General features: G+C 44.4%; 1 protein-coding gene across 2 annotated transcripts; it reads left to right on the top strand.

The window, feature by feature from the left end:
* The first annotated feature begins 857 nt into the window (after positions 1–857).
* On the top strand, positions 858–21,371 carry LOC128422028 (aldo-keto reductase family 1 member B1-like). 2 transcript variants are annotated; one of them, XM_053405480.1, is made up of 10 exons: positions 858–991; positions 7,235–7,402; positions 9,134–9,250; positions 10,147–10,224; positions 12,667–12,789; positions 14,790–14,896; positions 16,139–16,220; positions 16,895–16,978; positions 18,562–18,644; positions 20,820–21,371. In XM_053405480.1, the coding sequence occupies exons 1-10, from the start codon at positions 926–928 to the stop codon at positions 20,860–20,862; spliced, it is 951 nt and encodes a 316-aa protein (XP_053261455.1). In that variant the 5' UTR covers positions 858–925; the 3' UTR covers positions 20,863–21,371. The 2 variants fall into 2 exon arrangements, with proteins under 2 accessions (XP_053261455.1, XP_053261456.1); XM_053405481.1 differs by lacking the exon at positions 858–991 and adding an exon at positions 998–1,173.
* Positions 21,372–27,441: the final 6,070 nt, after the last annotated feature.

The following is a 27,441-nucleotide window of genomic DNA, read 5'->3' as shown; positions in this document are numbered from 1 at the left end:
ATGAGGTGACTCATGAAGTATTGGAGCCTCAGCTTCACGATCTGTCCTTCCAGTGAGCACTCAGGGCTGATTTCCTTAAGAATGGAGAGGTTTGATCTTCTTGCAGTCCATGGGACTCTCAAGAGTCTCCTCCAGCACCATAATTCAAAAGCATCAATTCTTCGGCAATCAGCCGCCTTTATGGTCCAGCTCTCACTTCCATACATCACTACTGGGAAAACCAGAGCTTTAACTATACGGACCTTTGTCGGCCACCTAAGCCTCCCTTTTTGCGCGCCCCGGGGCAAGCGCCTGCTCCGCCTTATCCTTTCCAACCGGCTGCTGCTGCTGAGGCCGCGACTCCTTCGCCCAGATCAAGCCCAGCTCCCGCGCCCCCCAACTCCCTCTCTTCCCAAAGCAGCTGCGTTTTCCTGACCCCGCTTGGGCCGGCGTCGGGTCCCTTTCATAGACAGCCGGCCCGACTATCTGGGGCAAGGATGATGCGCTGCGGCTGGATGGGGAGGCGCAAAGCTGCTCCTCCCGGCGATCGCCGCGAAAAAGTCCAGATCTAACACTCAAAGAGGGTCTAATAAACCGCAAGCCACATTTACCACCCCCCTCTCCAACTTTTTCCTGTGCAATTTTACGCGCGCTTGTTTTATGGGGATCAGCGGCGCTCCCTTCCGAATCCAAAGGCGCTGGGCTGCGCAGCGCACAAGGAGGAGGCGCGGGCCTGTTGGCGGGAGGGAGCAACCCCCAAACATGAAATGTCTCGACGTTTTTCCTCCAGCCCCCTCTGGGCGACGAGCGCCTGCCGGGGCGTGGCTAGAGCCCATTAAATGCGCCTGCTTTGGAGGCGGCTGCGCTGCGCTTCCAGCTCGCTTTACGCAGCGTTGCTTCTCGGCCTAGCGTGGCATTTCGCTCGCCCCTCGGCGCCCGGGAAATCATGGCCAAATACGTGGAGCTGTGCACCAAAGCGAAGATGCCCATTCTGGGCCTGGGCACTTGGAAGGTGGGTGTTTGTCGTGTCAAGAAAGAGGGATGATAAGCGGGTCTCTTGAGGCCGATGGCATCTTCCATCTGCCCACCCTGCTGCTGCCTCTGCCGCTGCCGCCACCTCCCAGTTCATGCTTGCTGGGCGATCTTTTTCCTCCCCTCGGACAAAGCTTTCCATTGCGTCTGGCAGCATCCAAAGTAATTAAAAGCTTCGCTTTCGCTTCGTTTTGCACGCCCCAAAATAGGGTGCACGTTCGCTGCTTTTGCAGTTTTTACTTTATTTCTGCTTTTTCCGGTTTGCCTTTGATCAGATCTGCCTCTCGGGACGCTCTGGTCTCCGTATCCCCTTTAATATATTTTGCAGATTTTGCTTAATTTGTCTTTTTGGTGGTATAGAGAGCGGAGCAATTCCTTATTCTGTGAAATGCAAGCAGCTGTTATATAACATTCCTTCCTCTTTCCTTGAAACAAGCCCATTGTTAAGATTAGTAAATTGCATGAATAAAATTCCTTGTGCTGTGCTGCCTGGATATTTTTTGTGGGGAGAGGGGCAGGGACATTACTGGAATAAAAAATATGGGTCAGGGTTAGTGTGAAACTAGTTTATAAAATGGGTTTCTGGAAATGGTTTGGCCTATTTTATATACTGTAACTGATTTCAACTTTGTTTAAGACTGCTTTCTGATAGTTTTCCTCCATTACCACCGTAACATTAAAAAAAATAAATTCTAATGTCAATAATTCTGATGTACCTTCATGCCCAGGGCTGCTGCTCTTAAACTCTATAATTTGGCAGTAAGCCCCTCCCCCCCAAAAAACACTTTATGGAACTAATAGGGGTGAAGTGCACATTTACCAACTCCTTTTTTTCCTGTTTGGCCCTTAAGTGTTTTATATGTGTCATAAAAATTCTGCAGGAAGATTGCTTTTGTCTTCACTGGCTGCTGGGGGGAAATATTTGCCTTCCGAATTTTTGAAGATTGTGCAGCAGTTGAAGGTAAAGAAGCTTCACTGGGGAAATTTTTGGCAGTAATGCAGAATTATTTTATGCACGCTTAGTTGGAAGTTCTATTCAGTTCAATGAGTCTCTTTCAAGGAGTGGCAGAGAAAGTTCTCATCCTGCTAGATTTTATTGCCTGCCTGAAGGAAACTATTTGTAAAAACAGTGAAGTTTCTTTTTGTCTCCCAAGCTTTGCTAATGCCATTTTTAGGGTTTAAGCTGTGTAAGAAAACATTTATTTTTATTTCTTAAAAAAATGAAAACACACATTTTTTTTCTTAAAAGGGGAAGGCGTTTTTGCAGCTTGAAAGAGAGATGCCGCAAGTATCGCTTCCTCGGATTTCAATGTCCCGAGGCGAGTGCCTTGGCTCATGTAGCCAAAACAGCCCTACCCATGCTCAGGGGGCGGGAGGTATCAAAAGACATTGGAAAACCTAGAGATTTGCAGAAAATGCTTAAGAACAAATCCCTAAGGGGACAGAGGGATGGGGAACCGCCTGGGAAGACGAATGTAATGATCATTGATTTTTAATGAGGACAGAGTGTCCTCAATGTCCATGAAATGCTGAGTTGGGGACAGAAAACTGGGTAGAAATGGAGTATGCTGGAAGGTATGGCCTATTGGAACACTTCACAAAAGCAGCTATCTTATTTATTATAACATACATATTTTGCTTCTCCACTGAGCTCAAGGTAGTACGTGTGGTTCTTCTCCTCCTCCCCATTTAATCCTCATAAGGTTAGGCTGAGAGAATGTGAATGGACCACCAAGTTCACCCAGTGAGTTTCATGGCAGATTGGGGATTTGAACCCAGGTCCTAGTCCAACACTCTTAACTGCAAAACCCAACCACTAAGTGTAGCTGCAGGCTCCACTTAAATTTGAAGCGAGTAAGATAAACGGCGGTGGGGGGGGGGGAATCTGAAGAAGCAGCTGGCAAAGTTTGTAGAGAAAATGCAACAAGGAAACTGCGTGTGCTTACATGTTGTATTCTTTGGGCGTCTTTAATCTTATTCCAGATCTGTGTTGTAGAGAAATAACTTCCTTTTCTGACAAGGAGCAGCCGCAACTTCTGTTTTGTAGAGGGCCATTTTATTTTAATGAGGAAAAAGTGGAAAACGGCATTGTTGGTTTGCTTGTTTTTCTTTTCCAGTAGTTTGAAGATAATCCTAAGGGTCGACTTAAAAGGATGATGTTCTCATGGGACAAAAAGACATAATGTGCTGGTGAATTTCTGGAAGCCAACCTTGCAGTTCAGTCTGTTTTGGCTAATCAGAGGCTTAGCATAGTTCAGCCTTCTCCATCCTGATGTCCTCCAGATATTTTGGACGGCAGCTCCCATCAGCCCTGGGCACAAAACATCTGGAAGGACCCAGGTTGAAGGAAGCTGGCAAAGAGGATGAGCTTTGCACTGGGCAAGCTCACCTCTACTCAGTACTTTTTATTATCTGAGCTGCTTGGAGGTTCCCCACCTTTTAGGCCCCAGGAACCATTTTTTCCTCACAAGCTTCTTCTGAGAGCTCTGAGCAATCAGGAGCTATAGCTTTCTGCCAGTCAGGCCTTGCTAATTTGCTTCTTGGCCCCCGCAAGCTCTACTGCATTATCTTTCAGGAGGTGTGCTTAGAAAGGTAACAAAGAGCGATTTCATTCCCAAGGGTGCTGGAGACTTTAAATGAAGCTTCCATTTGACTCTGCAGCAAGCCACACACCCTCTATTGAGAACTTGATGGACAGGCTGATGCAAGCTTTCTCTCTTCCACCTCTTCCTCAGACTGAACCTGTTTTTGGTCCACCCCACCCCACCCAAAAGGATTTTTGTTTCTGAAGTGTGTTTACTTTTTGTTGTTGTTTCGACCATCATGGTCATATCAACCACTGGAAAAAAGAATATACGTCCTTTACAGTATATACATAAATATAGCATTAAAACACAATCACATACACTCACACAAACATGATACTAATAGTTTTTTTATATTCCATTCCCAATTAAATCTTTACAGTCCACATTATCCTCAATTTTGGGGCAGCAACTGCGAACCTCACAAATTTGTCCTCCACAAATTTGTCGAAACCAGACAACAAATAGGTGATCACTTGATCAGCCGCATCACGTCTCTTACTTAGCAAATCAAGGATAAACTTAGTTCTTGGTTCAGAATACAGAGAGCAAAATAGTACATAATGTATAGATCTTCTGCTGCTTGGGTACCAAAAAATTTGGTACTACCAAATTTTCCTGTAGCATCCCTCTAAATATTCTGAGGGCATAGTGTGAAAACGCAAAGCCAGAAATGCTTTCCTAAGTGAGCAGATGAGTAAAACTTACAGATAATTCTCAAAAGCATGTGTTACTTTAATTAAAAACAACCGTGGAAAGAACAACGTTTTTTGGATTGCCTGTAGATCTTTATTTCTTAAGATTCTTTTGTACCTAAGCAGATTTTGTAGCCTGTTGCTGCCTTCCTCTTGTGTGTAGATAATGCCACTTCAACTGCAGAAGGAGCAGCCCTCAGAACAAAGTTTGCTAATAATATATGCAATAACTTGTATTTAGTGTGGAACAGTCAGTGCCAACAAAAATAAATAGAAGAAAGCTTATGAGAACCAGAGAGGTTCTGGGGCTGTGCACTTGCCACACGTGAATTCAGTGGCTGCATGATTATTATTAAAATATATTTCCTGCCATTCCTTCGAAAAGGAGCCAACAAAGTAGTAAAAACATTAAAGATAAGAACATCTAAAAGTGTTCAAAAATAGCCACATACCCTCATAATTAATAATTTCAAGGTTGCCAGATACTATCTTTCATCCATCAAATGTATAGGTGAACAGGAATGTATTTAAATTCCTCCTGAATGTTAATAAAGAGTGGGACAGACACACCTCACCAGGAATTTTGTTCCACCAGCGGAGAACCACCACCAGGAAGGCCCTGTCAGAGGGCTGCCCCAGCCAGGCAGCACTCGGTGGCATGGACTGGCTCTTTCCTGCCAATCATTGGGCCAGAGATTATTTTGAGAGAGGTGCTCTTCTAGGTACTTTGATCGCCAGTCATTCAGGACCTTGTACACTAGTGCTAATACCTTGGACTGGCCTTGCAGCTCACTGGAAGACTGCCAGTTTTCTATGTTCACCACGTAGACAATATGTCAATGTCTCATCCTGAAAATTATTCCCCACCACCCCAATACACAACCTTTTGTTGGCAGTTTGTTCATTTCAGTAAGCTAGAGGTCTCGGTGCAATCCAATAAACGTTGGGCAATTCACTCTGCCGATGATTAGCAGTGACACAGAGTCAGTCAAGCAGGATCTCTGGCTGTAGGGACCCATCCGTCTCAAACAAGCTTCCCTTCTCCTAATTCTTCAATCTAATAAACACTGCAGCCTTTGGCCTTTAATATTGGTGGCGTCTAGACATCCTTAATGCAACGGGCCTACAAATTTATTTGCCATTTGCTATTTTGCTAGATGCTTTGAGGGATAGCCAGATCCATCTCCTGGTCTACTAGTTCCAGCAAGCCCTTGAGGGTCTGGACTTCTCACAGGCTCCCAAGTCTTCCTGTGGCATGCCTTGCATCTGAGGGAGGAAAGAAAAGCACACGCCTGAAAATATAATTGGGGCAGCCGAATGCCATTTTGATTACATTCATTGCCTGGGGCACAGATAAAAGCATATCCAGTAATGTTACATCCAACAGCTGCCCCAAAACTGATGACACTAGTAACTGAGATGGCTTAGTCGGTAGAGCATGAGACTCTTAATCTCAGGGCTGTGGGTTTGAGCCCCATATTGGGCAAAATATTCCTTCATTGCAGGCGGTTGGGACTAGATGACCCTCATGGTCCCAATCCAACATTATGATGCTAAGTATTTTCAGTTGTGCCTATTGATAAGCTGCAAAGCACTCCAGTATTTTGCTAAGAAAACTCCATGGACATAAAAAACGAGAAGCTTTGAGAAGAAAGCAAGAGTTTCCAAGGCATCCTCTGGTTCATGGGGTCACGGACAGTCGAACACGACTAAGACGACTGTAAAATTGATAAGCTATACGCTCGCTTGCCTTTTCAGGTTTGTTAAATGAACTGTTAACCGTTGGTACGGGTTTTTTTAAGTGTTATATTGTAGTGATATTATACCTTTTATTATATAGCCACTGTACTATTTAGACTGCTTTTTATGTGAGCCGCTTTGAGCACAACTGAATATGTAGAAAATTGTATTACAGTGGTATCTTGGGTTAAGTACTTAATTCGTTCCGGAGGTCCGTTCTTAACCTGAAACTGTTCTTGTTCTTGGGGCTGATGTTGGACTACAACTCCTATCAGCTCCATCCCCCATGGCTGATGGTCAGTGCTGATGGGAATTGTAGTCCATCATTGCCTGGAGGGCACCACATTGGCTCCTTCTGGCCTAGGGCAACTTCCTACATTCCTGTGAGCACTGCATTCCTGGAGTAAATATAAAGCAAACTTTAAATTTATAAGTACAGTGGTACCTTGGATTGAGAACTTAATTGGTTCCGGAGGTCCATTCTTAACCTGAAGCTGTTCTTAACCTGAAGCACCACTTTAGCTAATGGGGCCTCCCGCTGCCACTGCGCCACCGCTGCACGATTTCTGTTCTCATCCTGAAGTAAAGTTCTTAACCCGAGGTACTATTTCTGGGTTAGCGGAGTCTGTAACCTGAAGCGTATGTAACCTGAAGCGTATATAACACGAGGTACCACTGTATATAAAGAAACCGATAGTGATAATGACTATTTACACGTTAGCAGCTTAAAGGGGCAGCGAGGTCATTTCTTCTCCCTCACACACATGCCTGTGTGTTTCAGGTTCCATTTTTTACATTGCTGAACACGCCAGAGATGTCTTTGCCCAATTCACATTACCTGCTTCCATTGCTTTTGTCTGCCACTCACTCAAACTATCCCACTTGCTCCCAATATTAGCCTTTGATGCGAATATAAGATTCTGCGAGCAGGACAAGGCTGCTTTGTAATTTGCCTGCAGAAGAAAGGTAGAACGCAAGGAGCTGTCTTTATACTAAGTCAGATCTGGCCCACCACGGCAAAAGAAAAAGGTTTCCCACCTCTGGTTTAGGATCTTTACCAAGTCTATGGTGACCAACCATGGTGGCTGCTGCTCATGTTTTAAGTATTATGTCTGTGCTAGGCCCAGAGTGCAGGATTGTGGAGCAAAGAGGAAGGTGTAGTAAGTTAATGGGATGCTTGAACAGGATTTCTCTGTTGTTCAGTCCCCACCAGGGAAAGTAGCAGAGGCTGTGAAGAAAGCCATTGATGTGGGATATCGCCACATAGACTGTGCCTATGTGTACCAAAATGAAGAAGAGGTTGGCAGTGGAATCCAGGAGAAAATCAAGGCCGGTGTTGTAAAGCGTGAGGACCTTTTCATTGTCAGTAAGGTATATACATTTATACCCCACTTTCCCACCTGCTGGGCTTTGAAAAGTGGGTTGCAACAAGATTTGTAATGTACTCCTAAACTTTCTTTTTTCCTTGATGCTGACTGTCCCCAGAGAGAAGGGCCCAATGGGCCACTTTCCAGATATTTAATGGACAATGCATATATGACGTATCCACAGGGGAGCTTCTTACCTTGGCAGGTTCCAGCGAGAGGAGGTGCTTCCTGAGTTATCCTGGTCAATAAGCTATTTAGGGCTTTGAATGTTAAGACAAGCACCTAGCATTTGGTTTGGGAATAGATGAGGAATCAGTGCCGTTTGTTCAGGACTGGTGAGATCTATCCCATACACACAGTCCAGGTTGTAACCTATGTTTTCGTAGAATCATAGGACTGTAGAGTTGGAAAAGACCCCAAGGGTCATCTAGGTCAACCCCCCCACAGTACAGTAATCTCAACTAAAGCATCCGTGACAGATGGCCATCCAACGAAGTGTAGCAGGGAGGGACGTTCTCATGGATGTGAGTAACTGGCCAGGCTAGGAGAGACCAGAGCCAGTATGCCAGCCCCAGCTGATGAAAGATGGTTGGGCTTCCAAAGATAAAGCTAGGTCTAATAACCCCCCAAGGGACGTGGGTGGCGCTGTGGGTTAAACCACAGAGCCTAGGACTTGCCAATCAGAAGATCGGCGGTTCGAATCCTCGCAATGGAGTGAGCTCCTGTTGCTCGGTCCCTGCTCCTGCCAACCTAGCAGTTCGAAAGCACGTCAAAGTGCAAGTAGATAAACAGGTACCGCTCTGGCGGGAAGGTAAATGGCGTTTCAGTGCGCTGCTCTGGTTCGCCAGAAGCGGCTTAGTCATGCTGGCCACATGTACGCCGGCTCCCTCGACCAATAAAGCGAGATGAGCGCCGCAACCCCAGAGTCGGCCATGACTACTGGTCCTAATGGTCAGGGGTCCCTTTACCTTTAATAACCCCCCACCCCAAGCCGAAAGTCCGACCCTTTAGAGCAGAGGTGAACAGAAGGTGGATCAGGTTCTGTTGATCGATCTCTGAGCGATGTGCAGGGCATTACCAAGAATTTCTGACTCTTAGTTGTTCAGCAATAGCAACAACTTCACAGCCACCATAAAAAAAAGACTAGGTTGCTGAAACAAAGGAACTAGGGGAAACCAGGAGTGAATTTTGTGTTGTGAAGGAACCGTTGTGTGCTCAGTGCTAAGGGATGGTAGGAGTTGCATTTTAGTCACCTCTGGAGGGCCACTGCTTCCCCAGCCCTGCAAGATTGCAGGGAGCCATTTCCATCAGTTCATGTGATAGACCTATTTTCTTCGGGGGGGGGGGAGATAACATTGTGGTGGAAGGTACTCTGAGTGAGAGGCAGGGAAGAGGAGACCTCTCCCAGGATGAGAGACTGGGAGAAGAAAGAAAAGATCCTCAGCGTCCTTTCCAACTCTGCAATTGCCTGATTCTATGAAGGTCCCCACTTGAGACCTGGGAGGGGCCACACTTTTTGTGTGAGACAAGGGTTTTTGAAAGAGAACTCTTGTTTCCATCCCCACCCCCTCTGTATTTGTTTTTATTTAGTTTAGTTTCTTTTATCCTATTGTATTATGAAAAAGCTTTCATGAAATATTATTATTTTAAAAAGAAAAACACATTGTGGAATAGATGTAATCTGGTGAATTAACCTGTGTTCTTGCTATTCTTCCTCTTCCCACCCCTCTCCCAGCTGTGGTGCACATTCCACGAGAAAGCCTTGGTGAAGGGTGCCTGTAAAGCAACTCTTAAAGCCTTGAAGCTGGAGTACCTAGACCTCTACCTTATTCACTGGCCTGTGGGATTCAAGGTATTCTTGTCTGTCTGTCTGTCTATCAGTTTCTATCCTTACCTCTAGGCAACACACACAAATATATCAAAATGGCTGAAAACAACACTGCAAATTACATCATTTAAATCAAAACAATAAAAAGTAGGGACCCATGCAAGAGACCTGTTCTTCCAGCTGAGAAAGTTGGTCTGAACACAAACATTTTCAGTTGTTTCCAGATAGTGGACACCAGTTGTATCGTTGCCAGGATGCTGCTCCCCAAAACTGGGGCAGGAATATGTCTGGCTTGGTACAAAGCATATTCCTTTGTTCACAAGGTCCTAAGTTAAATTTCAGGCACATCCTGTCAAAGTCCTATAAGACCTAGGACCCTCGTACCTACGGGACTACCTCTTCTCGTATGTCCCACGGAGGACCTTACGGTCTTCAAACAAAAACATCTTGGGGGTCCCAGGCCACAGAGAGGTTAGGCTGGCCTCAACCAGAGCCAGGGCTTTTTCGGCTGTGGCTCCGATCTGGTGGAACGCTCTGTCACAAGAGACTAGGGCCCTGCGGGACTTGACATCTTTCCACAGGTCCTGCAAGACAGAGCTGTTCCACCAGGCCTTTGCCCAGGGCACAGCCTGACTCCCACCTTTGGCAATCCTCACAGAACTCTAGCCCAATGGTTGCCATTAATCTGATTTGAATTAATTTTAGAATGAAATGATTTTAGAATGTTTTATCATTTTACTGTTGTTAGCCGCTCTGAGCCTGGCTTCGGCTGGGGAGGGCGGGATATAAATAAAAATTATTATTATTTATTATTAATATTATATTGGGGACTGGGAAAAGCCAGTTGTCTGACTCTGCACAAGACAGCCTCATCTACTCAAAAGCAAACCCCTCTTATGTTCTTGCTTTGCATTTGACAGGTTGGCGATGACCTCTTCCCATCTGATGAAACAGGCATGGTAATACCCAGTAACACGAAGATTGAGGACACCTGGGAAGTATGTTCCGCTGCAGTTAAAGGTTTCTCTTTGTTCTGTGTGCAATTTCTTGCATTCACCTTTTGCATAGATTGCAGCTATTTATGGCAGTTTCTGTTGGCTTAAGTTGTGCTATATATCAGTTCCTTGGAGGGCTTCTTCACTAAGTAAAGCTCAAGATTTTACATGGAATTGGCTGTGCATAGTTGCAAATACCATAGAAAGGTCCCTCTTGACTAGGGTTTGCAAACCTCGACCAGGGAGCCAGATGTGGCCCAGATTTTACATGGAATTGGCTGTGCATAGTTGCAAATACCATAGAAAGTTCCCTCTTGACTAGGGTTTGCAAACCTCGACCAAGGAGCCAGATGTGGCCCTCTAAGCCCCTTTTTCTGTCCCGTTCCCCGCCCGCCCCCGGACTCTTCTTATGCCAGGCACACATCTTATCTCATTGGCCTGCACTCTTGCATGGTTTTGCCCAACTTGAATGTGTTGAACTCTGATGGTGCCTCTTTGCATCTCTGTATGGAAGATGGAGAGAGGAGTTTGTAGAAACAAGCCTACTGTACAAAGCTAATATTCATTCAGTGCTCTGGCCACTTTTGCTTCTGGTCTTGCATCCTGGAAGGTTCCTTAAAAAGGAGCGTGGATCTTGGGCTGAAAAAGGTTCCCCAGCCCTGCTCTTGACTTTGGTAGGATATTTGCAGATTTATGTGTGAAAGCAAATTTACTTAAAAATATGTACTGAGTTCTCCTTCACCGTTGTGGCCATGCCAGACTAGATGCCATGTGCAACAGAACCAGTGGGCATCACCAGAGGAAGCTGCTCAGGCACCTGGGGCAGCGTGGCCAGGGGTGGGGTGAGCCGCCCATAGGGGCTAGAGTGGGGCGCACCACGGGGCCTCCGGAGTCTGCATGCTTCATTCCACTCAGCCGCCCTACACAGCTTGAAGACTTTACACAGAGAGGAACCCCACGTGGGTTTCCCCACATGTAACGTAACAGGCAGGGAGCCAGCCCAGATAGAGAGAAAGACAGCAACTATTTTATTCCCTTTTTAAGTGCCGGCTGCATCCATTGCTTCCCTCACACCCCATCTCTCCTGTGCGTTCCAGGGTTTGGGTCCTGAGTTGAGGGAGCTTTTGTTTCTCTCCTTCCAGGTCCCCAACACATGTCTAAACTTGCCCCATAAACTGTGTTCTTGTCTCTCTCTCTCTCTCTCTCTCTCTCTGTGTGTGTGTGTGTGTGTGTGTGAGAGAGAGAGAGAGAGAGATCACATGTTAAAATGGTGCAGCCAGCCGTGGTTCTGCAATTTCTTACAAGGGAGTATGAAATTCCAATTTTCAGTACGCGCCCCTTGTGCTTAGGGAATTAATCTGCCTTGAATATAGAAAATATTAACCTTTGGGCGGCTTCAGTCAGATATAGGCATGCCTTCACTTAGGAGCGTTATTAAATCCAGTAGGTCTGTATTGCAAGATCCCTTCTGCGTTTGCAGCGCCGCCCCCGAAGTGACCCTTTAAATCCACTTGATAGTCCAGCTGTAGGCACTCACCTTCCAGGCAGAATGAAAGGCGCACCCACCCATCCCACTTCCTTCCTTTCCCCTTCCTACCCGCCTCCATTGTTTGCTCACTTGGCTCCTTCCCGTCCTCTCCCCTGCCTGCCTCCTCCAGCCGGGAGTGCAGGGCAATGGCGTGCCGCCCACCTGTGACTCCCAAGACTCCCCCAACTCCCAAGCTGTCAAAACGAAGGGGGAAGGCCACCGGCACAGCGGCGCAGCTCCCCGCCTTCCCCCAACGGTTCAGGGTAGGCTTGGGAGTCGCGGGTGGGCAGCACAACGAATGTCACCCCCCTCCCAGATGACACCCGGGGTAAACCGCCCCCACCGGACCCCCTTCCTCCGCCACTACCAGTGGGGAGTAGTCATCCCCAAACACCACCACACACATGTGCTCCCACCTCCCTGACCAAATAGTTATTTCTATGTGGTACAGTGGTACCTCTGGATGTGAACGGGATCCGTTCCGGATCCTGAAGAGAAAGCAACCCGTGTCTGCGAATGCACGGGTCGCAATTTGCCGCTTCTGCGCATGCGCGTGACATCATTTTGAGCATCTGCACGAGCGGCAAAACCTGGAAGTAACATGTTCCGTTACTTCTGGGTCGCCACGGAGCGCGACCCGAAAATGCTCAACCTGAAGCAACTTTAACCCAGGGTATAACTGTACTGGTTTTTTGGTCTGGAGTTCCCCATTTCCAAATTCCCTTTCTGTTCACAGAGAGGTGCATATGATAGTTTTGAAGGTGTTATCTCATTAGACGAGAGCTTAGCAGGCTCAAAAGTGTGACAGCTTTCCAAAGTCAGGTCAGGAGGAATTCCTAAGGACAGTGGGGAGATTTATGTTTGCAACATGTTTATGCAATATTTGGTCTTCATTTGTCCACCCACCCACCCCCCAGGCAATGGAGGAGCTGGTGGATGCTGGATTGGTGAAGTCTATTGGAGTTTCCAATTTCAACCACGATCAGCTTGAGAGAATCTTGAACAAGCCCGGGTTGAAGTACAAGCCTGCAAATAATCAGGTAGGATGCCCAGGAATGTAAACAGAAGCTTTTTAGGGGATTATGAAGGGTTGATCATTTCACAGCAGCAAGAAGACACTGGAATTAAAAAAAGAAGATGGGCAGATTTCAGTGCTTGTAAGGAAATTCTGAATTTATGGCTATTCTACTTTTCTTATTCCACATCATATCTTGTCCATAGTCATTTCCAGTGCTGGAATCTTTGATCTCACAGCAGCCCTGTGAAATTGGCCGATGTCTATGAGGTGTCATTTCATAGCTGAACTTAGATTTGAGTCTGTTTCCCTGCAGCACCACGCCTGGGATTGGGGAAACATGTTGATTATATTTATTTACTTATTTCATGAAAATTATACGCCACGTGATTGTAACAAAAAAAAAGCGCCTCACAACACTTTTCAAAAAAGATGAAGACGTTGAGGATAGAGTTAAGAACACACAAAACTTTCCCCTATCAGAAATCATGGAGACTTAAAGTATGCAAGAGCTTGTCCCTTGCTTTACACTCTTATCAGCCTCAAAGGCTTGGAGGCAGGAGGTTTTCAGCTGGCACTGAAAATTAACTGGCTGAATTAATTACCACGAATCAACACCTGCTATGGTGTCCTCCCCTCCGTTGGAAATTGCTCAGTCAAAATAATTGTCTGAACTTCCCCCTGTGGAGTCGTTTTTGTTTTTTTAAATGGTAACTTTTCAGATTTTGCATCTGAACTCTTAGCTTTGTGGTGGGCGGACAAAAGGATGGTTGGAATGGAGTGAGTGGGTATGTTATTTATGCTAAGTGAGCATGAAATTAAGCCCCAAAGAGCAGTGCATACTGAGACCAAGGTATCGTGTGACAGAGACAAGGATGCACAGGGATCCTGTTGCATCCTAAATATAGTCTGTGTGTTCTGCTAGATTCATAAGTCTGCACAGAAGCCTCACCAGTGTGCTTCTTCCTTCAAACAAGAAGCTGAATTTCTGGATACTGCCTGAACATGGTATCCTACAGGGGCCTGGCTGTGAACTGATTAAAAAATATACATGCAAAACTCATGCATGAGTTTTTTGGGAAGTTGCCATTATGCCTACTTAATAAAGCAGTTGAATCCAGAAATAAAACTCACAGCAACTTTGCAGCTCTATCCAGTATAGTTCAGCACCCTTCTTGGCTGGTCAGGAAGACTAAGCCCCAATAAGTAAAGACTGGAGTGATCACAATTCTCCACACCCCACAGAATGTTGAACAAGATGCAAGAAAAACTCTGTTGTTCCTGGTATATATGCACATCCCGCCACTGCCTTTGATAAATGGTTTCTCCAGGGTTCTCAAAAAACCTTGAAAGCCAGCTTGACCTGAGATAGCAATGGGAGAAAATGATGTGTGCATGGTTGGTGCTTGCTTGATTACTTTGTTTATTTGAAATTGCATTTCTCTTCTTAATTCCATTTCTTATTCCTTGTTTTTGTACAATTCGTTCTTCTACTTCAACCTTGACCAGCATAACTGTCTTGCTCGGGTGGTTGAGAAATTGAATTGGGCATTTGAAGGTGCTGCTGGAGAAGGAGGAAATCCTTGGGGAAAGCTGGTAGTCTTCTATTAAACGGGAACATTATGAGGGCCCTGTGAAAATCACACCAACTATGAAATAAGTGCTGCAGTCCAAGAAAAGCCTATATGGGGAGAATCAGGAGTGCAGCAACCAGAGATTGTGGCATTGGGGGAAAAAGTAAAACCTACCATGTGGTTTTCTAAAGAGGCCAAACTATGTTTGCAGATAAATTATGGCTTGCCTGTTCAACTGCCAGTAGCTGTTCAGGAAACCTGCCAGGAAACTTCCTATTATATGCATAGTTGATCTCTGAATGCAAATCTTAAACTTCTCTATTGTTTTGTTTTTATTGCAGCCTGCCCTTTTCTTTTTTTTTACAAACAAGCAGTGAATATTTTTTTTAATGAAATAAATAAATAAATGATGAATGCAAATAATGCAAATTGTTTTCTTCTATGTTTACAGATTGAGTGCCATCCGTATCTTACCCAGGAAAAACTGATCAGTTACTGTCAGTCCAAAGGGATCGCTGTCACAGCGTATAGCCCCCTCGGCTCCCCTGACAGACCATGGTGAGAATGTTTGGTTGTCTTTTAGTGCTCAGCTAAATGTGCCATGAGTTTGGAGCTCCACATCTTAGTGAGTAAATGGGTAATGAAAGTGGGCTAAGGGATAACTAACCCGGGTCCAACAGCCCCAAATATATTAAGCATTTGTATTTGAAGCTATCCACTATGATGAAAGTTGTGTTGTTGGCATCTGTCTGTCTCAGGAGACAATGGGGTGTGCCTCCAGGGGTAAAGCCAAACCACTGTGTTAGCAGCACCGAAGTGACCTCCCTGGGGCGCAAGCCTGGGCAGTGGGTATGGAGGTCCTGGGATGCCCAGACAACAAGACCCCCCTCTCAGCCTCGCTGATGTGGTCCAAAGGAAAGCAGAGCAATAGGTTTGGCACCAGCTGGGCTGCAGTAGTTGCTGGAAGGAGGCGTACAAGGTGCCATCCAACTGTTTTAGGGACCCCCCCTCTGGATTTGTTTAGGGTTTACTCCTTAGCCTTTTCTTCTCTTGAAGATATCCCACAAGGCAGTGGAGGTTTGAGACCAGAGTTTTCCTTCTCTTAGATGGGCTACCTTCCCAGGTTGATGAGCGCCATCTGTGCAGAAACTGCCTTCTTGGCCGCCAGACCCACTGATGGAAGTAAATACAGCAAATCTGCCTATTAATTTATTTGTATGCCTACCACATGCATAATTGTGCTTCATAATTATACTTAGCATTTGCTTAGCACCTTCATCTACTCAAAGATGGTGCTATTCACATGCATTATGTGCTTGTAACAGCCCTGTATAAAGCTTGTACCTTTATTCCTGTATTGCAGATGGGACTTCTAATAGTGTAGAGAATAAAAGTCCTAAATGAAATTCCCTGTTAAAAGGTGCAGAAGCTCTGGGGAAACCCAACCAGATGAGTGGGGTAATTAATAATAATAATTATTATTATTATTATTATTATTATTATTATTATTATTATTATTATTATTATTATTTATACCCCACCCATCTGGCTGGGCTTCCCCAGCCACTCTGGGCGGCTTCCAAATTTTTTAAAAAATACTGTAATACATCAAACATTAAAAGCTTCCCTAAACAGGGCTGCCTTCAGATGTCTTCTAAACGTCTGGTAGTTGTTGTTCTGTAATAAATTGTTGTTGTTGTTGTTGTTGTTCCTCTGCATCTGATCAGCATTTTTGTTTTTTTTAAACATGAGTTATCTTAGTAGCATTCATTACCCTTTGGCTTTTGTTGCTTTTCCTAGGGCCAAGCCAGAGGATCCCTCTCTCCTGGAGGACCCCAAGATCAAAGAGATAGCTGCTAAGCACAATAAAACTGCAGCTCAGGTGTGTTTGATTTATGTGTTGAATCGAGTGCATAAGCAAAGAACTTGGTGGATTGACAAAAAGAGAAGGTTTTCAGAAGGCAGTGGGCAGAAATACCTGCCTGATAACTTGGCAGGAAGACGTGATTAGATCAGATGCACAAATCATGATGGCTTCCTGTGTTCAGCAATGTCTAGACCCCCTCCTATTGAATATATACAAGGTTAAATTGTGGTGATCAAAAACTCATTTCTTCAGTGCTCCTACTTGAAATGTGGATTTAAAATGTTAGCAGTTGTAGATACTAGGCTAAGGAGGAGGTCACTCCTTGCAATTGGGTTAAAAAAATAAAAAAGGACCCCTGGACAGTTAAGTCCAGTCAAAGGTGACTGGGGTGCGGTGCTAATCTCACTATCAGGCCGAGGGAGCCAGCGTTTGCCATGGGGATTTCAAGGATGTAAACTTTCTGGCAACAGATGTGTACTAGGAAAACTGAGGGAGACCCACAACCCTTGGATCCCTCACCAGTTAAACTCCATTCTGGAATTTGAGACTTGAAGCCAGACTTTGCAGAAAGGGGTGCCATTTTGCTAAAGAACATGTGGTGTGTGTTTTCCCTGGCAAATCTAATTTTTAATGTATTTGTGACTTGGGACAGGAAGACTTACTTGGTTTGGCTTTGTCTTGATCATTAGGTCCTGATCCGCTTTCATATCCAAAGAAATACAATTGTGATTCCCAAATCTGTTACTCCTGCACGTATTGAAGAAAACTTCAAGGTAAGATTGAAAGTAAGATCAGCTCCCACCAGGATCGGTTTGGGTCCTACATGGCATATGTCACCCCAAACAAGTGCCCTCCAGTTACCTAGTGAACGGAGATTATGGCAGCCGTAGGCATAGCTGTCAACGTTTCCCTTTTTTAAGGGAAATTCCTTTATTCCGAATAGGATTCCTTGCAGGAAAAGGGAAAAGTTGCTATCTATGGCCATAGGCCCAATCAACATCTGGAGGGCATCATGTTGGGGAAGGCTGGTGCAAATAAACATATGAATTACAGCTACCATTAAGGGAATAATCTATTTTTGGTCTGTATATCTGCCGGCAGATGGCTCAGCGGGAGAGCACATTAGGGCTTAGGTTCAGTTCCTGACTTCTCCAGTTTTAAGATCCAGGCAAAACAGCTGCAAAAGACTACAACTCACATCATTCCTAGCTAGCAGGAGCAGTCCTAATGGATGATGGGAGTTGTAGTTCAACAACAGCTGGAGGCCCAAGTTTGAGAAACAGTCTAGAGAGTCTGTGCCGACCAAAAGAAGACAGCAATGAGCGATAAAGACCAACAGCTCAAAGGCTGTCATTCTGTTTCCTTCTTCTGAAACTGTTGTTTCAGGTTGAGGAGAGTCTATAAACTGAGAGGGTGGGGTGGTAATTGCGCCTGGGAAATCTGCTCGCGCGCACACACACGCTGGGAATGTCATACCTGAAGGAGCGTCTCCACCTCCATTGTTCTGCCCAGACACTTAGGTCCAGCGCCGAGGGCCTTCTGGTGGTTCCTTCACTGCGAGAAGCCAAGTTCCAGGGAACCAGGCAGAGGGCCTTCTCAGTAGTGGCACCCGCCCTGTGGAACGCCCTCCCACCAGATGTCAAAGAGAAGAACAACTACCAGACTTTTAGAAGACATCTGAAGGCAGCCCTGTTTAGGGAAGCTTTTAATGTTTAACAGACCACTGTATTTTAATACTTCGTTGGAAGCCGCCCAGGGTGGCTGGGGAGACCCAGCCAGATGGGCGGGGTATAAATAATAATTATTATTATTATTATTATTATTATTATTATTATTATTATTATTATTATTATCTGTCTGAGTCCTTGCTGCCACCGCTGTAAGCTCATTCCCCCAGAAAGGGTACAAACCACTTCACTGCCTCCTTTCACCCCATTTCAGAGTTGGCCCCAAATGCCCTCCCCAACTCATTGGAGCCAACCCCAAAACCAGTAAAAGAGGCCAACTCTACTAGGCTGCTTTGGGCATCTCTCAACCCGACCAACGTCACTTTCGGAGGCAGCGATGCTTCTGTATTCCACTCAGGAGAAGAGTGCTCTCCTGCTTCCAGGTTTCCCACAGGCATCTGATTGGCCACTGTGAGAACAGGATGCTGGGTTTGATGGGCCATTGGCTAAGATTTCAGTGAAGGTAAAATGGGAAGACACTTGCTTTTGCTTATTTACTCCATTGAACACTTGGGAAGAAGAGGCAGGCTACAAATGCAAATAATGCATAAAACAAGTGATGTAAACCTCCACAATTCTTGTGAACCTGCCATGAATTGGAAATTCTGTTTTTTCTTTCTCCTTGCCAGGTGTTTGACTTTGACTTGACTAAGCAGGAGCTAGAAACCATTCTCAGTTTCAACAGGAACTGGAGAGCATGTGCATTTAGCCAGTAAGTAGCAGGGTCTGAAAAATCGAAAAGGGTTGATAAACAGCATTGTCGGACTCTCATGTCCAGGATCAGTGTAGAACAGTTCTGCAGTGCTTAGTTAGAAAATTGGTTAAATAGATCAAAAGAGCTTTTAATCAAAATTGTTAAAAGGTGATTGGGGAAACAACCTTCTTGGGGGGGGGGATGATAAAAGTAATTATATTTTTTTAAAAAGGCATTTGTGCCAACCTTCTTTTACACAGTTCATTTGGAGCAGTCAGGGATGAAGACCAGCCTGTTCTAATCTGGGGTGGGCAGACATCAAGCTTGTGAGATATGATATAATGCAGACATGCATTAAGATTGCCGGTACAAGATTATTCTAAACATTTCCTCAGCCCATGAATTCGTGATCAGTATCAGAAACAAGTCTTCAGGCCCTTTGACACTAAAATCTGCTCCTGTTTCCTCCCCCACACAGTTCTTTTCCAGAATCTGAATTTGCAGGTGGGGCAGTCTGTGGGGGCAGAATGTTTTCAGTTGTAGCCACCGCTATAGAGGACTGGGAGTTGCAATCTATTGCTGATCTACTACAAATAACCCAGAAATCTGCCAATAGTGATTATGGCTAATGCTGGCCCTTGATTAGAGGACATTAAATCAGTTTTCACCCAGTGGCTAAAAAAGCCGGTTAGGTTATCATTTAATTATTCCTGACAATTGGCAGTTATGATTAGCATAAAGTTAAAAATTGCCTGACCTGTGAAACAGGTTTGTTATCCTTACCATTGGTAGGCATGACTACTGACTTGGTCACACTCTGCTGTATTTTGGAAGCTCTGAGTGTTTAACCACCCCTTTAAAACAGGCTCTTGCCATTTTCTCATTAAGATGTCCTCCTGTAAGCTTTACCACAGAATCCCCACCACCACTTTCTGTTGAGGTATCTGCCGCTTTTAGGAGCATTATTGATTAGCTTTCCCTCAGGGCAATCTCGAGGCCTGCTTTAATTGCTAGATCAGTGGTGCAGTCCGGACCTCTTATAGTGTCTCAGGGATCTTCCGCTTTAGATGGTAATGTTTAACTTTGCTTAGAAGTTAAAGGAAGCCATCCCTGCAGCATCTGGGGGGACTTCCTTCTCATTCTGCTGAGTGGAGTCCTGGATGTCTTGTGCCAAAGTCCTGCCATGACAGCACTGCTGTTTGACATAGCTGGTTTATCAGAATGTAGCCAAAGAATCGTTTCTCAGTTCCAGAGGCAGAGAAGAGTTGAAAACGTTTGCCCAGCTGTTTCCCCATATTTCTTCATTTAAAATGTAGATGGTTTCTCTCTTTATACTTTCTTCATGTGGCTTCTTCCACAATTGTGAACATTCAGCATTCTGCTTTGAGATTTGAGGTTTAGTTTGCTGACTACAGTATGGTCCTGGTTTTTTAAATGGATGATCTTGCTGCAAATTTCAAAAATGTCCAGCAAAGGTAAACTTTGTGGAATTGTCTTATCGTACTTTGAAGGTTCAGCATTTTGCACTCAAATTTGAAGTTCAATTTCTGGACACTGCTGTAAAATTATTTAAAAAACAAAAAACTGTGGACATTCTTCCTCGTACAGCAAGTACATCCATTATAGTACAGTGGTACCTCGGGTTACATATGCTTCAGGTTACATACGCTTCAGGTTACAGACTCCGCTAACCCAGAAATATTACCTCGGGTTAAGAACTTTGCTTCAGGATGAGAACAGAAATCGTGCTCCAGCAGCATGAGGCTCCATTAGCTAAAGTGGTGCTTCAGTTTAAGAACAGTTTCAGGTTAAGTACAGACCTCCGGAACAAATTAAGTACTTAACCCGAGGTACCACTGTACTAAGTATTTTCATGCTCCCAGCTGGTGTCTGCTGGGGGTGATGCTGGACAAGGCCTTAACAACTTGTGACCCACCTCCTAATTTGCGTTTTTCCAGATGCTCAACAAGTCCCATTTTTTGCACTTTTAGGGGGGCAGGAAAAACTGGGGGTTTCTTGGGTGTATGACTAGTAGGCAGCATTTTACTTGTTGGTTCACAAATTGTACTGGCCTAAACAGATACTTTTTGAGAGTTTAGGGTGCTCCGTGCTTCCAGTTTGCCCTGGTTCCCCTAAAATAGGCATTGGCATAAGTAAAACCAAACTTCTGATTTAACTCTTTTCTTTTCATAGGTGTGTCAACCACAAGGATTATCCTTTCAAAACCGAATATTAAGTCTGGTCCTGAAACTTTTCAAAACAGAAAATGTGGACTTTTTGTGTAGACTTCCTGGCATTAATTTTTTTTAAAAAAAAAATCTGTCCTCTCCACACATCTTCTATAAACCTTTTCCAGCCTAGATGCTATATGTTCTGAGCAGAGGTATTTTTAAGAACAAAGTGATGTGTCATCTTTATTTGGCAGAATCATCCTTGCCAATATGAGCTGCTGGAATTATAGAGAGGTGAATAGTAACATCCAACTTCTCCCCCTGGTTTCTCCCCTCATCTGAAAAGACAGAATATGTTGACACTTTTTATGGGAGACACAAGTTCTAATGCATTTTGTGTTTTAAAACTGTGTTTTTTTCTGGACACACCTTTGCCTTGGCACCACACTGGGAACTTCTAAGTTATAGGTGTGTGTGCAGTCTGTTCGTTGCTACATGGGTAGCTCTCTCTAAAGGATTTGAAGTGTTGTCTTCTTACAGTATTGCTTCTAATAAAATTGCCTGGTTACTATAATGGTGTGAGTCGTCGTTTCCTGTTAATAAAATGCATCAGTACAATAGTTCAAAAACTTAGACCTCTCCCGAAGATATATCACTTTCAGAACATATCCAAATGCAGAAGTCACTGCTGTACTAGGAGAGACCAGACCAATATGCTTGCTTGATCTGCAATTGCAAAACCATTGCTAACTAAAGCAGTCTGCCCAGAGAACTTAGTTATGAGGAGGCATACGAATGCTATTAAATAAATAAAATCAAAATCGGTTAGCTATTATGTCTTTATCAGACCCTCTATGTGCTGAGGCAGAATGTCACTGAATGCCTATTTCTGGGGAGCAACAGGTCTTACTTGGTGGTTTCCCAGAAGCATTAAGATTAAGGTTTTTTGCTGTAAATGGGAAAGACAAGTATGCTAAATTGCCAACCACGAAGCATAGCTCTCGGGACTTGTTCTCATATTTATCATCTTTGCGGTCACACATCAGATAAGTGGAGGGAGTGTAAATCCATCTTTGTATGGAGGCTGACAATGTGTAATGTTGAAGCACCACATATTCAACTGGTACACACAACCCCATAGCTCCATTACAACTTTCAAGTAGGAATATAATTCATCAAAGCGAGGCATATCTTTGAAATGTAATGAGGTTTCACCCCAAAAGGAGCTTACAACTGTACAGTTCCACTTTGTGTGGTAAGGGTCCTGATATTTGCCACACAACAACACCTTTGAAAAAGAGAATTTGTGCTGGAGCCGCTATGGGCATCCAATAAACACAACAAATTTTCTGCTGAAAATGCAAATTATTTTAATAGAAACAGAGTTGGGAATGCATCTCTGTATTCAGGGTGGTGCAGGCAGTTCCTCCGCAAAGTGGGCACTAAATTGAGGATATCCATTCAGGGGGTGCCACATTTTTTGCCTCACACAGGACGCCATATTACAAAAGATTACTAAATTCTGCCCCTGTTGGAGGGAGGCTGGTAGGTCATCTAGTTGAACGCTCCTCAATGCAGGAACTATAGAGCTATATGACTTGAGCCTCTTGGAAAACTTCCAGCAACTCCCACTCCAGGCAGATGGTTCCACTGTCAAACTCCCTTACTGTCAAGAAATTTCTATTAGTGTTCAACCAAAATCTGCCCTCAAGACGATTATATCTAGTCTGGCCCACTGAGGCAGCAAATAACAAGTCTGCCCTCTTATCCATGACAGACTTTCAGGTATTTGACAAGTACTAGCCAGTGTTAACGCCCTTTTTGTGGTTTTGATTTGTTGTCTCCAGGTTAAACCCACAAAGTTTCTCCAACCTTTCCTCATCAGACTTGTTTTCCACACCACTGACCATCTTTATATTACCCTCCTCTTTCTTAAAGTGTGGCGCCCATAATTGGACACAAAAGGCCTTAGGTTTGCAACAGGGCAAACATAAAATGGAACTATCAATTCCCATGACTTGTCAATGATGGTTTCATTAGAACAGCCTAAAATCACATTAATTCAGCTGCATCACACTCTTGTCTCATGTTCAGCTTGTGATCGGCTAGATTTCCAAGATGCTTCTCTCATGTACTGTGGCCAAGTTCCGGATCTTCCATCTTATAACCATGCGTTAAAGGCAAATTATGACATCTGCATCTCGCGAATTTCATTATGTTAGTTTTGGCTCTTGTTTCCCATTCCATCAATGTCGTTTTGAATTTTATCGCTTCTCAGGGCAGTTGCAGTTTCCCATTGCTACTGATTCTCACTTCCCTGAAACATCTATATAGAAACATCCATATAGAAGTTAAGACTAGAAATGGCTACTAATCATGATTGTTTTACTACTTCCCCGTATCAATAGGACTCTGAATATCAGCTGCTGTGGAACACAAGCGTTGCTCTCATCTTCTTGTGGGCTTCCTATAAGCATCTACTTTGCTTCTGTGGCAACAGAATATTGGACTAGATGGGCTTTTGGTCTGATCCAGGAAGGTTCTTGTTATTTCCTTGAGTTAACAGGTCCAGCTGGCGTATAAGATGCCTTTATACTTCTTCTTAGACGGTTCCCATGCACCACCACTGTCTCTTCTTGTGGCCAAGTCATCTGGAATGGACCCAGAAGAATGGTGGAGAGGCACTAGCTGGGGACAAAAGGCTCAGAGGCTGGGGATTGGTGGTGGGATGGCAATGAGTGGTCAGAGGGAGAAGTCTGGGAGGAGGAAGTGTTTGGAAGCTGAAGAGGTAACAGGGTTTAGTGAGCAGGGAGAGTCTGTGCCAGAGAGAAGTCCAGAAGCGGAAGCAAGAGACGAGGGCAGCTGAGGCAGAGATGAGTCAGGCTGCTGAAGTAGCCAAGGTGTCTCCCTCTCCTGCTGCAACAATCTATAAAACACTATTAGCAAAGACTGGAAAGAGAAGTTGCTGAATTGCAACTTATTACCAAACTTAAAACCATGGAGAGACCTGGTCTGAATAGTGACATTGGATTCTTACTTCGTTATACATGATAAAGCTATTTTTAGCCATCTCACCCCTTGCTTTTTCCTGTAAGACCAATTGCAGTTGTTAACAGTCGTGAACAGGTTTACCACATCTATCAGCCAATCACCCATTCCCACCACCCTTCTGAATAATACCCCTCCCCACCCTCTCACTATATATAAGGGTCTGGTGACTTCTGTTTCAGTGCACAGTGCTACCTCTGGCTGCGAACAGGATCTGTTCCGGAGCCCCGTTTGCAACATGAGCAGAATGCAACCCGCAGCAGCACATCTGCGCACGCGCGCCTGCGATTTGACACTTCTGCACATGCACATGACATTCTGCGCGTCTGCGCATGTGCGAGTGGCAAAGAGCGACGAAACCCAGAAGTAACCCTTTCTGGTACTTCCAGGTCGCCGTGGGACGCAACCTGAAAAAACGTATCATGAAGCAAACGTAATAAGAGGTATGACTGTATCTGAAGAAGTGTGCATGCACATGAAAGCTCATACCAATAACAAACTTAGTTGGTCTGTAAGGTGCTACTGGAAGGAATTTTTTTATTTTATTAACAAAGCAGCAACTGAAAAATAAGCTGAACATCAGAATTACAGCAAAAGTCATATGGTTAACAAATCCATACGGCAATCAGTACTCAAACAATATTGGCAACATTAATAATAGAGCAGCTAAAAATAATAGAGCTGCTAAAAAAATAAGCTATTTATTCCAGTAAGATCTTTACACAGGATGGCCTCTGTGTTCTACTCTTCACCAGCAAATAATAGTTATCACACCAGAGAATAGCTTAATATTCAGGCCTCAGCTATCCAACTTCACCTCAGCTTTCTCCGGTGTTTGCCTCACACATCTGTCAGCAACCAACTTCCCATATTGATTCTTATTTTTTTAACCTCCCGAAGGGACCAATCAAAATAAATTTACCTGATCTATAAATATTAAACACAATCTTTCTCTCTCTCTTTCCCCTCTTTCAGAACCTGTTGCGCGTCGAGGTCCCCCAGGCCACCCCAATAACTCACACTTCACACATCAATTTTTGTTTAAGGTTTTTGGCATGAACTTGGCCACAACTTTATTTAAATACACACACGTGAGTGGTTGCTTAGGCATTGGTTCCGACTATCTGTCCTTGCCCAGGGGACAGAACTGACTTCCGGATTCCAGCGGAAGCCAGTCAGGGAGAACCATATTGGGGAGAAATGAAGCTTGGCATCAGTCCCTCATCTCTCACCCTCATGCTCCCTGGGGCTTGCACGGCCCAAGTCCGATGCCAGGGACTAGGACAAAAGGGATGGCAAGCCCCTGGATTCCTTTAATGGAATTCCCTTTCAGCACCACCATTGGAGGCGTAGGCACTTACCCCTCCACCAACCAATTTTAACCAATGCCCAACCTTACAAGTTGTGACGATTTGCTACGCAGTAGGCAAAAACCAAATGGCAACAGCCAATCAGCCAAATGGACAAAATTCCTACCAGGCCCCTGCCCCAAGGCAGACGACCCCATGACAGGCATGGCAAGGTCAGAGGACAACGAACACCCCCCCTTTTCAGGGAGGGTGGGCGGGTGATCCGGTGCACGCAGCCCAAGAGAAGGCCCCAGGCTCCGAGCCCTGTATTTAAGACCTCTGACCCCTTCCACACTTTAGGAACATAACATTCTCCCCAGCAATACTCCTTGCCCAATCACAGCATATGGCCAATTTGCTCAACAACAGTGGGGTGGCCTTTTTGGCCCCCACCGCAACACGTGCTCTCTATTATGGAGAACATGCTTTATGAAGCAACTGCTCAACAGGCTCAAAACATAGTAGAAACTGCCAAGGTCTCAAAACCTTGAGAGTCATACTCTGGTTTCATCAAAAAGAGGTCACAGAACAAGCTCCCCAAGGACGAAAGATAAATAGGGAGTCATATACACAACATTTCTCTACATAATTATCAGTTGATGTAACCTTGTCACCAGCCAATGAAAGCTTTTCTGCTGCATTAAGAGCCTTTGAGTCTAAGCTCTCTCAAAAGGAAAGAAGGGTCCTTATGGCAGTAAAAGTTGCAAGGAGCTAAAGAAATTCTTCCTCTGTTTTTCATTTTTAATTGTCACTCAAAATTGTCACTCAAAAATTCAGAGCATGCTCAGTCCTGGGTGTTATTTGGTGTGGGTTTTTCAAATACCTCAAACACTTCAATTTGCAGAGCTGCCTCTATAATAGGTGCCACATAATGTACATTCTGCATTTGTAAGAAATCATTTTTTTTTAGTGTGGTAGCACTCAAACTTTGGAACTCCCTTCCTCTTGACATCAGACAAGTGCTTTCACTGTACTGTTTTTGGTGTCTGCTGAAAGCATTTTTGTTTAGGGAAGCCTAACCAGACATATAGAATGTCAACATGTGCTTTAATCTGGGTTTTAGCTGTGTTTTATTTATTTTTGGATGTTTTAAATATTTGTTTTATTCTTTTTGTAAACTGCTTTGAGGTTTGATCAAGCGGTAGATAAATCTTGTGAAACAAATCATAAAAACGTAACTCTGCAAACCTTGGGGTTCACCCAAGCATGATGATATTTCCCTTTTGTTCTCAGTGGCCCATTTTGGGTAACAGGCCTGTTATCACCCTCCAATTGAGTATGCTCTTAGAAGGAATGATATATACCCAAATATGCATTGCTTCATTCATGTATATATCATAGCTGTCAACTTTTCCCTTTCTTGCGAGGAATCCTATTCGGAATAAGGGAATTTCCCGGACATTTGATTTAGCAATTGTTACAGCACTCCCATTATAGCTATAACCATACTATAGACGTTGCTTCAGGCTGAAAAAGGAGTGGATTGTCTAAGGCCACAGATCAGTCTTGATGGATTTCTAGCTCCGCTAAGGACAACAAGAAAGCCATAACAATTCACGATATGCCTTTGAACAAAGCATCAGAAAAGGGCAGTGGTACCATGCCTGTTTGCTTTCCATTAGCCTCTGCTTATCAAGCAGGGAGGTCACATTCCCCAGTGCTTTGACGGTATCTTGAAAGGCCTTATTGTAAAGGAGTGAGAGTTACATTGCTGTGGAAACTATAACTCAACAAGTTTCCTTTCTATCAGCGTTCCAGCTGATAAGTGCTTCCCTCCTGGATGAAAGACCCATCAAGCGAGTTCACCATAGAGCCTACCAGGGCCGGCACATCCATGAGGCAGACTGAGGCAAGTAGAATCCAAAGGGTGATTCTCAGTACACTTAACAAACTAGAGTTCCCAGGATTCTTGCGGTGGGGGGGGGACTGTTCATGTGCTTTAGATATGCTGTAACTGTATTATGTTAGCCACAAGAGACGGTGAGCCCTGAGCACTAAGCTTCTAATTATTTTCAGTACAATTTGGATCACTTTTGGATTCAATTTTTAATTTAATATTGGACCTCACCCTTCCGCCATCAAAATACTTTCATGATCTCTATCAGACTGCCTTTCTGTCACTACATGTTTCTGACACACACACACACACACACACACACACACACACACACACACAAAGAGAGTCTTGCTGCATCTTGGCAACTAACAGATATATTGCCAGCTGTAATGGACTAGAAGCCATGTCAT

Source organism: Podarcis raffonei, chromosome 10 (assembly GCF_027172205.1).
Source record: "Podarcis raffonei isolate rPodRaf1 chromosome 10, rPodRaf1.pri, whole genome shotgun sequence".
Taxonomy (NCBI): domain Eukaryota; kingdom Metazoa; phylum Chordata; class Lepidosauria; order Squamata; family Lacertidae; genus Podarcis; species Podarcis raffonei.
The sequence above is the reverse complement of the archived record's forward strand: the minus strand, read 5'-3'. Positions and strand labels throughout refer to the sequence as shown.

Bases quoted from the DNA above. Each gene is read 5' to 3' on its own strand.
- LOC128422028 (XM_053405481.1), top strand. From the start codon at position 1,021: ATGATAAGCGGGTCTCTTGAGGCCGATGGCATCTTCCATCTGCCCACC. The intron at 1,174-7,234 runs GTAATTAAAAGC...TCTGTTGTTCAG, and splicing joins TGCGTCTGGCAGCATCCAAA to TCCCCACCAGGGAAAGTAGC. The intron at 9,251-10,146 runs GTATTCTTGTCT...TGCATTTGACAG, and splicing joins ACTGGCCTGTGGGATTCAAG to GTTGGCGATGACCTCTTCCC.